Consider the following 17,925-nt stretch of genomic DNA (forward strand, 5'->3'; position numbering starts at 1 on the left):
CTCTGCACTTGCAGGTCAGAAGATTCTTCACCACAGAAGTGATGTCTTAGAAACTGTAGTCCTCATCAATCCCTCAGATGAAGCAGTTAGTACTGAGGTAAGTAAGAAATACTTTGTTGGACATGTCATAAAATCTCCATTAATTGGACATGATGAGGGCACTGAAGCAGATGTGGTTGAGGTGATTATGGAGCACCAGTCACTGCCTGCCAGCTTAGAAACTGACTAACTCAAATTCAATTTTCCAAGTCTTAGCAGACACAGGGAGCAGGTCCTGACTATGAATGAAAGGATGTATTTGGAATAAATATAATGAAAAATGTCACCCATCCCTTGATTTGTTCCCTGGTTTCCCAGACTCCTGACAAATTGTCAAAAGCATAGAAATACACCTCTGATCTCAGCATTCCTTTTCTCATAATACATTAAATTCTCTTCTTGATAGAGTGGAGGTAGCTCTGGTTAAACTGCTTCTGCTTTGCCATTGTTTGGTAGCTCTAGATGCCTGCTTTACTTATGAAGAAAGTGTCTGAAGGTGCCCAGAGACAAATTTGCGTCTGAGAGGAATTAACAGCTATGTGGTGGTGACTCTAGGTTGATTTGTGTGTCCCTCAAAAAGTATGTGATGTGATTAGTGAACCCTGGAGAGTGCCCATAAGAAGACTGCCAATTCCTTATGAGCTCAGTGGAGTCAAAGAATAAAAGCTCAAACAAAAAATTGATTTATTTAGCGAGTGAGACTGAAGGTTGAAATAATAGGGATAATTGCATTGCTGGTCTGTGCTGGGAAGAACTGGCAGTCTCATTTCTCTTGGGAGATAAAGCAGTTCTGCTGGTGGTCACTGGTGAAAAAGCTATTTTGGCATCAAGAGCTAAATTATGTTGAACACAAACAGAAGAAAGGACTCCAAAACAAATGAAATTTCTGAACATAGAAGTTTAAAAGCCACCTTGGTCAATAGGAACTTACTAAAATACAGTGTGTGAAAGTATCTTACAAGCCATTAGAGGTTCTTGAAAATGATAAGGGACTCACTAGGGTAGCAGCTCTATGCATTCATTCTGAGTAAAAAGTCATGAAGTGTGTGCATGTGTGAAGGGGTGGAAGAGACAAAAAACCGCCAAAAGCAAGGAAATGCTATTTCTGTTGCTTGTCGTTCCTTTGATGGATGACTACGTGGAAGAACATGTTCTGACACCCATTAATGATTTCTGAACCCTAGGCTTACTCGTTTGGCTCTAGAAAATGTTTGGCTGTGTTACTGTAAATTCCATCTCACAAGACTGTGGGAGGCAATCTTTACTTTGCTTCCATCCTGCCAAACTAGTCACAGTCAGACAGATGAGATTTAACTTGGCTGGCTAAGCAAGGCTCTGAATAGACATAATTCAGAAAGAGATGATCAGAAAGCGGTGGCAGAATTAAGTCACAGGTTAAATCTGCTTACTGTGGCAAATATAAAACTGAATTTCATATATCGGAGATTTCCAGGGTGCATCTGGGGGAGACAGAGAGATACCATGAAGCTCTGACTTCACCAGAAGAGGAACTGGAATCTATTCACTCAGAAAACAACAACAACAACAACAACAACAAAAACAACAAAGTAAAACAATAGCTAAAAAAAAGAAAACCAAGCCAAAGAAACAAACAAGCAAACAAAAACAAAACTGAAAGAAATGCAAAATACCTGGTAACTTTTCCCTTTATAGCCTTACCTGGTGATAGTCCACACATGATTGTGCCTGAAGCTCCTGTCATATCCTGTCAAATGCCAAGCACCTTCCTTAAGAAGGAGGCCCCAAAGGAGAGAGATTGTTGTTTCCTGAAGAAAACCCCAATGAACATTTACTTCCTTTTTAGGACATCCCCATTCCATTACTGTAATATTCCTGTGACTGTACCATAGCTTGGGAAACCAGCAATCTGTTAGTCTCTGTTCTCACTCCATCTTAAACTCTGTTTTGACTGAGCCTGCATCTTGCTGTGAACTTCCTTCAACCAATTCTGAGCTTCAACCAACAATTAAAACTGAATGGAATCATCAACTTGCAATATTTCTTCTAAAACTGAGTGGTCTTGAAATCATGAGACAAATTTCTGATAGTCCTTCAAAAAACTTTATTTGTACTCAGACACAGAATTATGTGTCTCTTAAGGCCTTCAATGTATTCACACTATGATCTGTAATCTGCAAACATTTATTTATTTTTCTGTCATAGGTTGCTAACTCTGCAGAATGTATTTTATTGTCAATTAATAAAATAGGTTGAAGGGGAATTATATGGCAGTCAAATATCAATGATTCACAAGTCAGGAAGTTGTTTTACTGTTGGAAAACCTGATGAGTTTACACAAAAGTTGATGACCACTGCTGGCAGCAACAAAAGAAAACTTAGAAAAGGAAGCCAGTTCAGAAACAGGTTTTTTTACAGTTTTTAGTGAAAACAGGGGATATTTGAGTAATGCACGTCAGACAAATGTTTGAACTTATCTATATTTTTGTCTGAAATAGAAATAAATACACTTAATCTATACATGATATTTCTGAATTTTTAATTATTAAGAGCAATTAATGACAGACCAGCATTAGTCCTACATTTAATTAAAGGAACTTTCTGCTGCTTAGTATCAGGGTCACTTATTAAATAAAATAACAGTGAAGACATAGTAGAGTTGGGATCTTCTTTGAGATACTTACACTCCAGTGTGTGTTTTCCACTTGTACTGGAAACATGAGTTCTTCAGCAGAGATTCAGGTTAGCCTTCCTGGCTCAGCCTCCCAGCATTTGTAAGAGTTATTTAGAAAAATTGATTGCTGAACAATCAATATAAACCTTGGAAAGAATATGCTAGGAGAGCTGAGTTGATTGTGTCATCTCCATGGAGATGGAGCTCAGATGCAATATCATGTGGAGTTGTCCCAGATGGACTCTGTTCGTTTGCTCAATTAGTTTAATATGTGGATTGTTCTGAAATCACTGTTCTGGTTTGATTTAATTCCTCTTTAATAGGGGAATTAGTGCATTTGAAATTCATAGCTTACTATAGACTGAGTTGTTTTTTCGGTGTTGGGTAAGATTTTTAAGTATTTGCAAAGCATTTACTCAACAGTATAGAATCTTACACAGGTTTTGTTTCATTTTGTTCCTAAATTTACAATATATTACTTTATCTTAGCATGCACATAAGTCTCTCCCTTGGGAGTGGTAAACAAGAATAAGTAATGGTTGTAGTGAGGGTCAAGTAAAGTAAAAAGCATGTGCTCTTAAATAGTTTACCAAGCTTGTCCTGATACAATTCTGTAAAAGTATACCAAGAACTATACTAAAAATAAGTTTGTTGCTAAAAAAAAAATATTTCTCCATTCCAGTTGTATTCTATTCTGCTTCTTGTTGTTTTTTCCATGTTATTAGTATGGTTTCTTCTTCAGACCTTCTTTCTAACTGCATCTTGCCCCTCATTTTTTTCATGTTTTCCCCTTTCTCAGTGTCTTTTTTAAACAGTACTATAAGTCCATAATGTTTTGGGAGTCCTGTTCCAGAGGCTGGTTTTAAATTAGGAGAGATAAACTGTGTGTTCTCAGTGGACTATTGAAGCAGTGGTTACTCCCATTCTTGATGTATTTCTCTTCACTCTAGGTGCGCTTAATGATCACTGATGCTGCAAGGCACAAGCTCCTTGTTCTAACTGGCCAGTGCTTTGAAAACACAGGAGAACTCATTCTTCAGTCAGGATCCTTCTCCTTCCAGAACTTCATTGAGATCTTCACAGATCAAGAGGTATGTTTAGAAAAGTGTCTTCTATGCATTGTTATGTGGTGGCAGAGATTCCTAGAAGACTAACAAGACTCTGTCTTAGAGTTACCAACAGGCAGCCTGGTGCTGCTGCTCTTTACTCTTCATTATAGGCTTTCTTGCAAAACATTTTTAAATTTTACTTTAGATTTCATGTAAATTGCCTATAATTAAATATTAATTTTGGAAATTAAATTACAACTTGTGGAAAGAGAAAATCAAGGAACCCTCCACAATGGAAAGAGATAGTGGTCGTTTAAAATTTGCAGGTTGTTAATCTAAGGTGCACATACAAAGCAGTTGAACTGGACTTGACACCAGACTCTTGCCTATGGCTAACAGAGAGTGGCTGTTAGAATAACTGTATTTTTTGCATCATCTACCTGCTTAACTTTTTTATAGTAGTGTCTAAAATATGGCCAGTGAATCTGTAAAACTTGTGGCTTTTACATACCAAAAAGATAAGCATGAAATATACCAGTATTTAATGTCATTTGTTTCATGACTTGTTACTTTGCTCTCTTCCTTAATGTACTGTGTCTGAAAGCTCCCATAGGGCAGGAATCCATAGTAAACAAGCTGTCATACTTAATTTAGCTGCCATGTAAAGTATATATTTAAATACACTGTATGGCTGGATCCATACGAGTTTAGTTTCCACTATTCATTAGGAGCATGTAAGTAAACTGAGATTTGAAAGTTCAGTACTGAAATAGCATAGTTTGGATGAGCTCTAGTTTGACCTTATTGTATCCATATCAACTATTCTCAAAGCCCCTTTGCTCAGCAAATGGCTGGGGAAAGATCTGGATTCCTTCTCTCTGAGAGTCCTGGCACCTAAAATTCACTGGCATTTCTCAGAGTTGCTTTTCTATGAAATTACAAACATAAGTTCCATATATCTCTGTCTATTTAATGACATTTAATTACTTTATAACTACATGCAAAACTAGGGGCAAATGCTACCATTACCATTAGGAAACAAAATTATTGCTTAGAAAGTGGAAGGATGGGGGTTGGCCACAAGTTGCAGATGCTGTGGGATTGCTGCAGTAGTGGGTGTTCAGGGCACACTCCCATGGGCTATAAGTAAGACTCATTTGGCTCATCTCTGTGGCTGGCAGTGTGCTCACCAACCAGCTGGCTTGGCTCTCAGCAAGTGTTGGCTTCCAGCCTGTTGTTTCTGAAGCCTCAGGGTCTCAGTGTGCCTCCAAGCCTTCACAAAACCAAAGAAAGATCATATTTGTCATGCTGCAGTTCACATGTGCAACATTTTGTAAAAATTGAAAAAAATAATTAGAAAAGAAGGTCTAGAAAAAGTGGTTAGTGGTTTTCTAGGTGGTGAAGAGATGAAAGAATTACTGTGCTGTCCTGATCCTAGTAGACTTGGCAGCGCCAGATTTACAGTTGGACTCAATGGTCTTTGGCACCCTAGACAATTCTACGATTCTGTAACTATGTAAGATGGAACTGTTTATGGCCTCTGCCTATTTTTACTTCACTGGGCCAAAAAGGAACTAAGGTCAAGAATGTGCATGCAAAAAAGTGAGTACACAAGTCTAATTCAGAAATCCATCTCTAGCATGCAGAACTCTCTTCAGGCAAAGCCTGAAAGCAGGATTTTCAATTTCTCCTATGTGGGAAGGTGTGAAATGCCCCATTTCCCTGCTCCTGCAACAACAGCTAGGACAGGAAAATCCCTTTGCACCTTGGTGATTCAGGATATAAGTAATGATTGCATGTTCTCTGAGTAGCCAACTTACGTTTGTCTTCACTAGCTGTGACACCTTTAAAACTTAAGCATGCCTCAACAGATGTCTCTCAATGTTTAAAAAGACATTCAGGTTTACAAGTTTAAAAAGACATTCACGTTTATTTATTTTCTCACACAATGGTTTTGAATTTGGAGGAGGACATGATGTTTGGCTACATCTTTGTTTTACTGTCTATCCCAAGTGTCACCATTTGAAATTCAAATCCATTGATACTTTTTCTGAGGCATGACTGAATTTGCTATTCCTAACAGATACAATCTGTGCCTGGAATAAACTTTCTTTAATTTTTCATTAGCCTGGGCTTCCAGTGGCTTAACACTGTCTGCATTATGCATGCTGACTTTAAGGAGCAAAAAAGTCAGAATTTAGAAGTATGAAGCAGAAATCCAAAGATGGTATAATATAAACTGGAAAGGACTCAACCCAAACCTTGACACAGTATATTCATTAGCCCATTATGTTACCATATGATTTTTTTATCTAGGCAGAGAATCAGGCCTTTATGAAAAACAGTCTGTACTCCAGTTTTATTTCCTTATGTATGCAGCAGACTTGGATTTGTTTATTCAGAAGAAATTATATTTTATTACATTTGACACTCCCTAATAATGTGTTTTCAGCCCTGATCAGAGACATATCATAAGGAGTACTCTTGAGATTCTAAATCAATTTCAAAGCTGTCATCCATGCTGCCCCTCTTTTCTAAATTCTGCAGTAAACAATAGCAATGGTTCCCCTATTGTCTTTATCAGCATTTTCAGCCTTTTCTCCATTTATTCTTTCTGCTTTGTTTTGTAATTTATTGTCATTCAGACAGGGCAATGTCTGACATACATGTGAGATTTATCTATACTCCTGTCAAATGGTTAAGTACTCAGTAACAATGATACAGGAAGGTAGAAAATACTTATTTTGGGCTTTATTTATCTCTTGGTTGGAATGTTTTTTTTAAAAAACAACCACTGCATCTTTGTTGAGTTCTATGTTTGGTAAATGCTAAAAATAAGTTATGTAACACAAAGAAAAAAGTGAGATCTACACACAGAGAGGCCCAAAGAGATATAACATAATCAAATATCATTAATCTTTTATTTATTCATTTCCTCTGTTGATACAGCTTGTGGTCCAAGAATTTCCAATTATTCAGCTGTAGTGTTATCTATATCAGTCTTATGAAAACTGTTCTTAAAGCTTGAACTGACAACTGAGTCCCTGCAAAGAAGGTTATGGCAGTTTGCATGATGATGTGCTGGCATGTTTTCCACTGACATTTTATTCCTATTTTATGAATTACTTCTTTATAGAAGTTTAGTGGTCTCTTTGTTAAGGGAAAATAGAACAGAAATTAGCTACATTAAACGGAATTGTCAGTTTTAAAAAGTCAAATGACAGTATCTGTGGAACTGAGATAAGATAAAATATCTTTTTCATTTTTGTCTACTCATCTGGGACCATCAAATACTGCCTTTTTGTTTTAGAATGTTAACTAATACTTTCAAAATAATGGAATTATTCTAGATTTTAAATTTTGTGGTCCATGACTATTAAGTGAAATTAGTGGCAAGAGTATTTTAACCCTTTTTTTCCCTTAATCTTTCTTTGGCTCTGGACTTTGGAATTTCAGAAGTACAAAACTTACAATAATATATTCATTGAATTGTTCAGGTTGGAAAAGACAAATTCAAAGAGTTTGAAAACAAAGAATAGTTTGGTTTGGAAAAGATCTCAAAGATCAAGTCCAACTCTTACCCAACACTACCAAATTCAACACTAAACTATGCCTCCAAGCACCACCACATCTACACATCTTAAATACCTGCAAGGATGGTGACTGAATCACTTCCCTGGGCAGCCTGATTCAGTGTGTGAAAACACATTTGAGGAATACATTTTCCTTCATACCAATCTCAACTTGCCCTGGTGGAATTTGAGGTAATTTCTTGTCATCCTGTCATTTCTAATTTGTGAGAAGAGACCCCACCTGGCTACACCCTCTTTTCAAGCAGTTGCAGAGAGCAATAAGTTCCTCCCTCCAGCCTCCTTTTTTCCAGGTTAAACATCCTCAGCTCACTCAGCCACTCCATGTCAGACTTGTGCTCCAGGCCCTCTGTTGCCTTTCTCTCAACATGCTTAAGCACCACAGTGTCTTCCTGGGAGAGAGGGGGCCTGAAAACTTACAGTTGTTTCTGTTTCTGAAGTATTAACTCATTTCTCAATCACAGATCCACAGAATCATTAGGGTTGGAAGGGATGTCTGGAGATAATCCAGTCCAAACCCCCTGCCAGGGCAGGGTCACCCAGAGCAGCTGATGCAGAAGCATGTCCAAGTAGATTTTGAGCATCTCCAGAGAGGGATGCTCCACAGCCTCCCAGGGCAGCCTTTTCCAGTGGTCTGCCATCCTCAACATAAAGAAGTTCTTCCTCATTTTGCAGTGGAACTTGTGTTTTAGCTTATGGCCATTGCTCCTTGTCCTGACACTGGCCACCACAGAAGAGAATCTGGCACCATCCTTGTGACCCCTGCCTTTGAGATATTTATATGTATTCACAAGAACCCCTCTCAGACTTCTCTGGACTAAACAGGCTCAGCTCCCACATTTTCGTCTCTGAAGAGAGATGTTCCAGCTCCCTCATCATCTCTGTGGCTTCTGCTGGACCCTTGTAGCTCTTTGTCTTTTGTGATCTATGGAGACCAGAACAGAACACAGCACCACATATGTGTTCTCACTAAGGCTGAGTAGAGATCATCTCCCTCAGCCTGCTGGTTACACTTCTGATGGAAGGGATGGGGCTGGCTTTTCAGGAATGGTATTCCCTAGAGGTACAATTGACCATCTTGGCCACATCTGTTCCATCACCTTTCAAGGGTGGAGATGAGGCTGACTCGCCAGTAGTTTTCTGGGTCCTTTTTCTTGCCCTTTTTGAAGACAGGAGTAACACTGACTCTCCTCCAGTCATCAGTCATCATACACCTCTCCTTTTCTCCATGATTTTTCAAAGCAACATAGGCCAGCTACCCCAGCACCTGTGGGTGCATCTCATCAGGACCCATGGATTTATGGATGTTAAATCTGCCCAGCTGATCTCTAATGCAACCCCCTACAACTAAGAAAATTCTTCCTTTCTCCAGGCTCCCTTATCTCCAAGGTCTGAGGGCTGGTCTCAGCAATAAAGACTGAGGCAAAGAGGGCATTCAGTAATTCCACCTTCTCTAAGTCTTCCATTACCAGTACACCAATCTGATTTGTCTGTGACCCCACATTTTCCTTAGTCTTCCTTTTGATGCCCATGTACATGTAGAAATCCTTCTTGTTATCCTTGATAGCCCTTACTAGACTCTGTTCTAGGTGGGCCTTGACCTTTCTTGTTACATCCCTGAATATTCTGACAATGTTCCTGTAGTCCTTCCATGTGGTCTGTGCCTTTTTCAACATCCCATACATTTCTTCCTTCCATTTGAGATTTACTTGAAGCTCCCTGCTTATCCATGCAGATCTTTGGCCAACCCCTTTGGCTGATTTGTTGCTCATGGGAATACACTGGAGCTTGAAGGAAGGATCCTTGAATACTGACCAACTCTATTGGACACCCATGTTTTCTAGAACCCTAAACCATGGGATTCCTCCAAATGGAGGAAGAGGTCTGAATTCAGAATTCTAGTCCTGTTTACTGCTTTGCTTCCTCCTTACAGGATTCTGAGTTACACCATCTCATGGTCACTGTTCTGAAAAACTCTCCTGAAGCCAATCTTGATGAACATGGGAGCAATACTGGCTTTTCAGGAGCCAGCCCAGAGAAAGACCTGCACAAACAGTGGTGTGAGAGAAGGAGAAAGGATGGCAGCTGCCCCTGGGAGGATGCTGGCCTCCTCTGTGTTGCAGTTGCTGCCTGTTAAGAGGTTGTACTTTGTCCTTTGGATACTTGGCTGTCTCTTCTGGAAGGACCAACAGGCAGACTCATGAGCCCATGGTAGACATACAGTGGTAGCTCAGGCTGCATTATCCCCACAGTCGTCATACACTCTCAGTAGAATAGTTAGTACCATCCTTCTATAAAGTATGGAGGAGGGAAGGGGGAACCTTGAATCCTTTGTCCTTTTGGCAATAGTGACCAGAAATAAGTTCCTCCTTTGTATTTTAAAAAATACAGCAGTAAACTAATTATGACACCAGGTTACTTTAATGTCTAGGATGGGGATTCACCAGTGCAGAACCAAATGAAAAAGGTTTTCTCTATCTGATCAGGAAATATTATGTGTTGACATTAATTGTCATTAAAAACTGAATTAGTGTGCATCTTCTTGTGTTTTTGTTTTATAACTCTAGATTGGTGAACTGTTGAGCACCACACACCCTGCCAACAAAGCCAGCCTAACTCTTTTCTGTCCTGAGGAAGGGGACTGGAAAAATTCCAACCTTGACAGACACAACCTTCAAGACTTCATTAACATTAAACTCAACTCAGCATCCATATTACCCGAGATGGAAGGACTCTCTGAATTCACAGAGTATCTGTCAGAATCAGTAGAAGTGCCATCACCTTTTGACATTTTGGAACCTCCAACCTCAGGAGGTTTCTTGAAGCTCTCCAAACCCTGCTGTTACATTTTCCCAGGGGGAAGAGGGGACTCCGCGTTGTTCGCAGTGAATGGATTCAATATGCTTATCAATGGAGGATCTGAAAGAAAATCTTGTTTCTGGAAACTAATCCGGCACTTGGACAGGGTAGATTCCATTCTGCTCACTCACATTGGAGATGACAATCTGCCAGGAATCAATAGCATGCTTCAGAGAAAGATAGCTGAACTAGAAGAGGAACAGTCTCAAGGGTCTACTACCAACAGTGACTGGATGAAAAATCTGATCTCACCTGATTTAGGAGTTGTGTTCCTTAATGTACCTGAGAACCTGAAGAACCTGGATCCTAATCTTAGAGTAAAAAGGAGTGTAGAAGAAGCTTGTTTTACTCTCCAGTATTTAAATAAATTGTCTATGAAGCCAGAACCTCTTTTCAGAAATACTGGAAATACCATTGACCCTATCATTTTATTTCAGAAAATGGGAGTTGGCAAACTTGAGATGTATGTGCTTAATCCTGTCAAAAATAGCAAAGAGATGCAATATTTTCTGCAGCAGTGGAGTGGTACTAACAAAGATAAAGCTGAATTCCTCCTTCCAAATGGCCAAGAACTAGACATTCCATTATCCTATTTCACCTCAGTCTCATCTCTGATTGTGTGGCATCCAGCTAATCCTGCAGAAAAAATAATCCGAGTTCTCTTTCCTGGAAACAGCACTCAGTATAATATTCTAGAGGGACTAGAAAAACTCAAACACTTAGACTTCCTTAAACAACCAATGGTTACACAAAAAGACCTAACTGGGAACATTGCTAGTCCGGCTGTGAAACAAACAAAATTGAAACAGCGAACAGATAGCAAGGAGAGCCTGAAGCCTGCTGCAAAGACACCACCAAATAAACCTATCAGAAAGGAATCTAAGGAAGAAACACCAGAGCCTGTGAAGCCTAGTCCAGCACCAGAAAAGCCTCAGAAGCTGGAAGGCAAAGAAAAAGTTCCAGTTAAAAAAGAAAAACCAGCAAAAGTAGAGACCAAACCAACAGTGGTGGAAAAGGACATAGCAAGTAAGGAAGATCAACTAGTGAAATCTGAAACTCCTGAAAAACAAAGTACAGATGTAAAACCGAAAATGTCTAAGGAGAAGACAGTGAAAAAGGAAGTCAAAGCAAAACCTGAAGAAAAGAAAGAGGACAAAGAAAAGCCAAAGAAAGAGGTTTCTAAGAGAGAGGAGAAAACACCCATCAAAAAAGAGGAAAAACCAAAAAAAGAAGAGATCAAGAAAGAAGTTAAAAAAGAGGTGAAAAAGGAAGAGAAGAAGGAAACTAAGAAGGAAATAAAGAAAGAAGCTTCAACGAAGGAAGCCAAAAAAGAAGCTAAAAAAGAAGAGAAGAAGGAAATCAAAAAGGAAGACAAAGAAGCCAAAAAGGACATCAAGAAGGTTCCTAAAGAAACAAAGAAGACAGCTACTCCTTCAAATGAAGCAAAAAAGCCAGCAGCAAAGCCTAAACCACAGAAGAAGGAGGAACCTGCTAAAAAAGAAGCAGTACCTGCTGGAAAGCCAAAGGAAAAAGGAAAAGTTAAGAGTGTGAAGAAGGACCTCAAAGTCAGTGGAGCACAAGCTGCCCTTGCAGCAGTTGGAGCTGCAACTGTAGCAGCTGCAGAGATTACAGCCGGTGGAAAGGAGCTGGAAGCAGAGAGATCCCTTATGTCTTCACCAGAGGATTTAACAAAGGATTTTGAGGAATTAAAAGCTGAAGAAGTAGAAACAATAAAAGAAACAAAATCTCAAGTTGCACTTATAAAGGATGATCTGAAACTCACCGGCACAGTGCAAAAAGATGCCTTTGAAGCACAAAAAGAGAAATTGGATAATGAGGGACCTGCTGAGTCATCTGATGAAGGCATAACTACCACAGAGGCTGAGGGTGAGTGTGAGCAGACACCTGAAGAATTGGAACCTGTGGAAAAACACAAGGTTGATGACAATGAAAAGTTTGAAGATGAGGGAACTGGTTTGGAAGAATCATCTGAAGCAGATTATGAAGAAAAGGCAGAGACAGAAGAAGCTGAAGAACGAGATGAAAATGAAGTAGAAAAAACACGACTGGATGCCACAAAAACATATATGGAAGAATCAAGAAAAATTACAGGTGGCTCAGAAAAAGTAATGACTCAAGTAGATGCTAACATTAAAGATGAAAAGTATATTGAAAAGGCAGATTATGAGGCATCTGATGAACGAGCTGAAGAAGACAGAGAAGAAGCAATAGAAAAGGCAGAAACTGAAGAGACTGAAGAAGATGAGGAAGACAAAGCAGAAGACATCAGAGATGAAGAGGAAACTGAAAAAACAGAAGCCGAAGAAGACTATGTGATGGCTGTGGTAGACAAAGCTGCAGAATCTGGCGAAGCGGAGGATAAGTATGGCTTGCTCATAATCACACCCACTAAACGCTCGGAGTCTCAGTCTCCAGTGATTGAACCAGCTTCTTCTATCCATGACGAGACACTGCCTGGAGGTTCAGAAAGTGAAGCCACTGTTTCTGATGAAGAAAATAGAGAAGATCAACCTGAGGAATTCACTGCTACTTCAGGTTACACACAGTCCACCATTGAAATATCCAGTGAACCAACCCCAATGGATGAAATGTCAACGCCCCGAGATGTCATGAGTGATGAAACTAACAATGAGGAAAGTGAGTCACCCTCTCAGGAGTATGTGAACATTACCAAATATGAGACATCACTGTACTCTCAAGAGTTCAGCAGACCTAAACTTTCTCCACTTCCAGATGCTTTTAATGGGTTATCTGAAGGATCCAAAACAGAGGCCACAGAAGGTAAGGATTATAATGCCTCAGCTTCCACCATCTCACCACCCTCTTCATTAGAGGAAGACAAATTCTGCAAATCTGCGTTCCAAGATGTATACCGGCAAAGAGAAGTTGAAATCCAAGGCACTGACAAATTAGAAATCAAAGAACCCTACCAAGAATATGGTGGAAAACACAGTCCAGCCAAGAGTCCAGCTGACAGTTTGTCCCCTCCATCACCTGTTGCCAAAACACCGCTGAGTGAACGTAGTGTGAACTTTTCACTCACTCCTAATGAGATCAAGGTTCCGTCTGAGTCTGTCCCCACTGCTAAATTGCCTGATGTACACCAAGAAGTTGCTGAAGAGCACTGCGCAAGCCCCGAAGATAAAACATTAGAAGTAGCGTCTCCCTCACAGTCTGCTGCTGGTAGTGCTGGCCACACACCTTATTATCAGTCTCCCACTGATGAAAAGTCCAGTCAGCTTCCCTCTGAAACCAGTGAAAAGTCAACAGAAGCTCCTGTTAGCTTTGAGTTCAGTGAAGACAAAGATGAGTCTGCAAAATGCAGAATAAGCCCTATGGATGAGCCTGTGCCAGATTCAGAATCTCCTATTGAAAAGGTTCTCTCGCCTCTGCGGAGTCCCCCACTGATAGGTTCAGAGACCCCTTATGATACATTTTTGAGTGCTGATGTAAAGTCTCCCACCAGAGATTATGGAAGTCCTTCTGAGAGGAAACCTGAAAAAGACAAATCACCTGTTCAGATGAGCCCAGCTTCTGAAGCAAGCTCTGCGGGCCTCTTCCAAGAAAAACAAGATGAAAAAAGCATGGAATTTATGGTAATTAAGGAAGGCTTCAGCCTGGAAAGGAAAATGGAAGATACAGAACCCAGCAGCTCTCAGTCTTCACTGGTCTTGGATGAGCGGAAGTTAGCGGGTGATCTCTCACCGACTCAAATAGATATCAGTCAGTTTGGCTCTTTAAAAGAGGATACCAAAATGTCAATTTCTGAAGGCACTGTCTCTGACAAGTCTGCAACTCCCGTAGATGAGGTTGTTGCAGAAGACACCTATTCCCATATAGAAGGAGTAGCTTCTGTCTCTACAGCATCTGTTGCCACTAGTTCATTTCCAGAACCAACTACTGATGACGTGTCTCCTTCTTTGCATGCTGAGGTTGGTTCTCCCCACTCTACTGAAGTTGATGATTCCCTCTCAGTGTCAGTTGTACAAACACCAACAACTTTTCAGGAAACAGAAATGTCTCCATCTAAAGAAGAATGCCCAAGGCCTATGTCAATTTCTCCACCAGATTTCTCACCTAAAACTGCAAAATCAAGAACACCAGTGCTTGATCACAGATCTCCTGAGCAGTCAGCAATGTCAGTAGAATACGGTCGGGAGTCACCTGAGCAGTCTTTAGCAATGGATTTCAGTAGGCAGTCTCCAGAATATCCTGCTGTAGGCTCTAGTATACACCATATATCTGAAAACGGGCCAACGGAAGTAGATTATAGCCCTTCAGATATACAGGAGTCTCCTTTTGCACGGAAGATTTCACCTGTGGAACAGTCATATTACTCTCAAGAGAAAGATATTTCAGAAATCATTTCAGTTTCTCAAATTGAAGCTTCATCCTCAACTTCATCAGCTCATACACCTTCCCAGGTAGCTTCACCACTGCCAGAGGAAACTTTTTCAGGTGATGTTCCACCCAGAGAGATGTCACTGCATTCTTCTTTTACCTCGGAAAAGGTGCAGAGCCTAGGAGAAAAGCTGTCACCGAAATCTGACCTATCTCCATTAACTCCAAGGGAATCTTCTCCCCTGTACTCTCCTACTTTCCCAGATTCACCTCCTGCAATCACAGAAGCAGTGTCAGCTAGTCACACACCTTTGCTGTCACAGCGAATGTCTTCTGTCAAAGCCTTTGGTTATCAGGAGCCCCTATCAAAGCACAGTCCAGAGCCTTTACTCAGCCCAGATAAAGAAGATTCAGAGAAAAGCAGCAGGTCACCAGAAGAACTTAGTTATTCGTATGAGGCCAGAGAGAAAACTACTAGGTCACCAGAGAATATTAGTTATTCCTATGAGGCAGTTGGAAAATCTACTAGGTCACCTCAAGACTTGGATTATTCCTATGAGTCAAGCAGAAAAACTACTAGGTCTCCTGAGACCACAGATTATTCCTATGAGATAACCAGAAACACTACTAGGTCACCCAAGAGTACAGACTATTCGTATGAGATAATTGCAAAAAATATGAGGTCATCTGAAGTCACAGATTATTCTTATCAGATAACAGGGAAAACCAGTTTGTCACCAGGGGCCACAGATTATTCCTATGAGATAGCTGGGAAAACCACCAAATCACCTGAAGCCAGAGATTATTCCTATGAACTAAGTGGGAAAGCTACCAGATCACCTGATACTATGGATTACTCCTATGAGACAACAAGAAAAGCTTCAAAGTCACCAGAAGCCGTTGGCTACTGCTATGAGACAATTGGGAGTTCCACCAGGTCATCAGAGGCCATGACTTACTCTTATGAGACAACTGGGAAAGCCTCCAGTTCACCTGAAGCCACAGATTACTCGTTTGAGACAGCTGGGAGAGGCAGCACTGGGAGGTCACCTGAAGCTAGCAGCTATTCCTATGAAGCAAGCGCACATTTCACTCCAACTAAATCGTTAGCAGAATCCCGTCAAGATGTTGACTTATGCCTTGTGTCCTCTTGTGAATACAAACATCCCAAAACCGAACTTTCGCCCTCATTTATCAACCCAAACCCCCTTGAGTGGTTTGCAAGTGAAGAGCAGTCTCAAGACCAAGAGAAGCCGCTCACTCAGTCTGGGGGAGCTCAGCCTCCTTCTGGGGGCAAGCAGCAAGGGCGGCAGTGTGATGAAACCCCTCCCACATCCGTGAGCGAGTCTGCCCCGTCTCAGACCGACTCCGATGTCCCCCCGGAGACTGAGGAATGCCCTTCCATCACTGCAGATGCTAACATTGACTCGGAAGACGAGTCGGAAACCATTCCAACGGACAAGACAATTACGTACAAACACATTGACCCACCACCTGTCCCAATGCAGGATCGCAGCCCTTCCCCCAGGCACCCTGATGTTACCATGGTTGATCCAGAGGCTCTACCAGTTGAACAGAATTTAGGTAAACCTTTGAAGAAGGACCTCAAAGAAAAGACAAAGACAAAAAAGCCGGGTACGAAGACCAAGTCATCTTCTCCTGTTAAAAAAAGTGATGGTAAATCAAAACAAGTGGCTTCACCAAAGCCAGCTACGAAAGAATCTTTAGACAAAATTTCCAGAACAGCTTCTCCAAAAAAGAAGGAATCTGTGGAGAAGGCAACCAAAAATATCTCTAATCCAGAGGTAAAGTCTCGAGCAGAAGAGAAAGATAAGGATACCAAGAATGCAGCAAATACAACAACATCCAAGTCGGCAAAGACTGCAACCACAGGTAAACAAAAATAGCAATGCCCTAGGGTTACGATTTTTGTAGTTGTTGCAGTGTAGTTAGTTTGCCATTATATCAGCTGAGAGTGTGGTTTGTGGCATATCCTCAAAGAAAGCTCAAGTATAAATCCAGCATGTAAATGCCACATTTAAATGCATGAAATTCACTAGTTTTACTTCTATAATCTGAGAAAATTGATATCAGTTTGCCCAGAGAGTACATTGAATAGAAAGAATTTAATACAAACTGTCTAAGCAGTTAATCACCTAATAGAATTAAAAGTACCACTTTTGTAGGTGAAGTAAAATCAGTAGCAAAGAGCACCCCTTTATTCATTGTGAGAAATAAGTAGATACATTTCTCTTCAACATAAATTAATACAATTTAATATTGTGGGAGGCAAAGTCACTATCTCTTTGGATTCTCTCATTACTTTGCTGGATTGATTTTAAAAGCAGCATTTAAAAAATTTAACATTAGTAGAAGGATTTTGAGTGAACTAAGCATGTTCATCACATAATATGGTCTTATGACATCAGTGATGACTAAACATACAGAAAGTTAATGTAATTTTGAATGTCTGTCATACATTCTAAGTAGCAGTAAAATATGAATTAGATTACTGAAGGAGATACTGTGCTAATCTGTTGTTTCTGGCAGACCTTGTTAGGAGGATATGTATTTGGAGGATACTTTGATTTTTCTTGTGTGAGGACTGATGTTTTATTGAAAACATCATTACAAGGAGCAGTTCTAGGATTCAGCACAAACAAACCAACATTCAACTGTCCTTAGCTTTCTTGGTTTTGGTAGTCCACTGTTCTTTTTTCATACCATCTTTGAGTCTCTCTGTTAGAAGATATATTTCAAAGCAGCAATGTAGTTATTCATGCTGTGCATTTCTGCAGCACTTCAGCTCTGCCTTAGAGTCATTAGGCATATTTCTCAGGTATGTGCTGGAATAATTTGTAATGACATAAAATTTTAAAGATGTAGTAACAAATGTCTTAATCAGCATTGGTATGCCCAACTAAAAAGACATCAGAGATTTTTTTTATCATCAAAGATCCTAAAATATTTTCTAACAAAACCAATAGCAAAAGCTCTCTGAATCAGGAAATGTTATCACTTCATTTGGCATTTTGCCCTATGGTGAGTGTCAGGACATACCAGACAACTGTAAGGGAGTTTGCTGGCCTCACACTGTTTGACCCAATTTGATAGTATTGCTCAGATAATTGTTTACCAAGCTTAATCAACATGAGAAAGCTAATAAACCATAAATGTTGATCATCTGGGTAAAATTACTGGTTGAAGCCCGATTTTTAGTTTAGGTTCAGTTTAGAGCAAAAGATGCTTTTTTTTTTTTTTGTGTGTAATATTTTAAATGTGCTTACATGTTGCACTTCATTTTGAATTAAGTTCTTCTTAGAACAAGTACTATATACATACACTATGTACAGCAGCAAGGAAACACTTCCCC

The 17,925-nt window shown here is 40.1% G+C and overlaps 1 protein-coding gene across 1 annotated transcript in view; it reads left to right on the top strand.

The window, feature by feature from the left end:
• Positions 1-17,925, top strand: part of MAP1B (microtubule associated protein 1B) — a 68,931-nt gene that overhangs the window by 44,373 nt on the left and 6,633 nt on the right. Inside the window, exons 3-5 of the mRNA XM_079330575.1 lie at positions 15-97; positions 3,643-3,783; positions 9,899-16,445. Coding sequence (XP_079186701.1) covers positions 15-97; positions 3,643-3,783; positions 9,899-16,445 — 6,771 coding nt within the window. The remainder of the gene's footprint in view (positions 1-14; positions 98-3,642; positions 3,784-9,898; positions 16,446-17,925) is intronic.

This window comes from Erithacus rubecula (assembly GCF_903797595.1).
Source record: "Erithacus rubecula genome assembly, chromosome: Z".
Taxonomy (NCBI): domain Eukaryota; kingdom Metazoa; phylum Chordata; class Aves; order Passeriformes; family Muscicapidae; genus Erithacus; species Erithacus rubecula.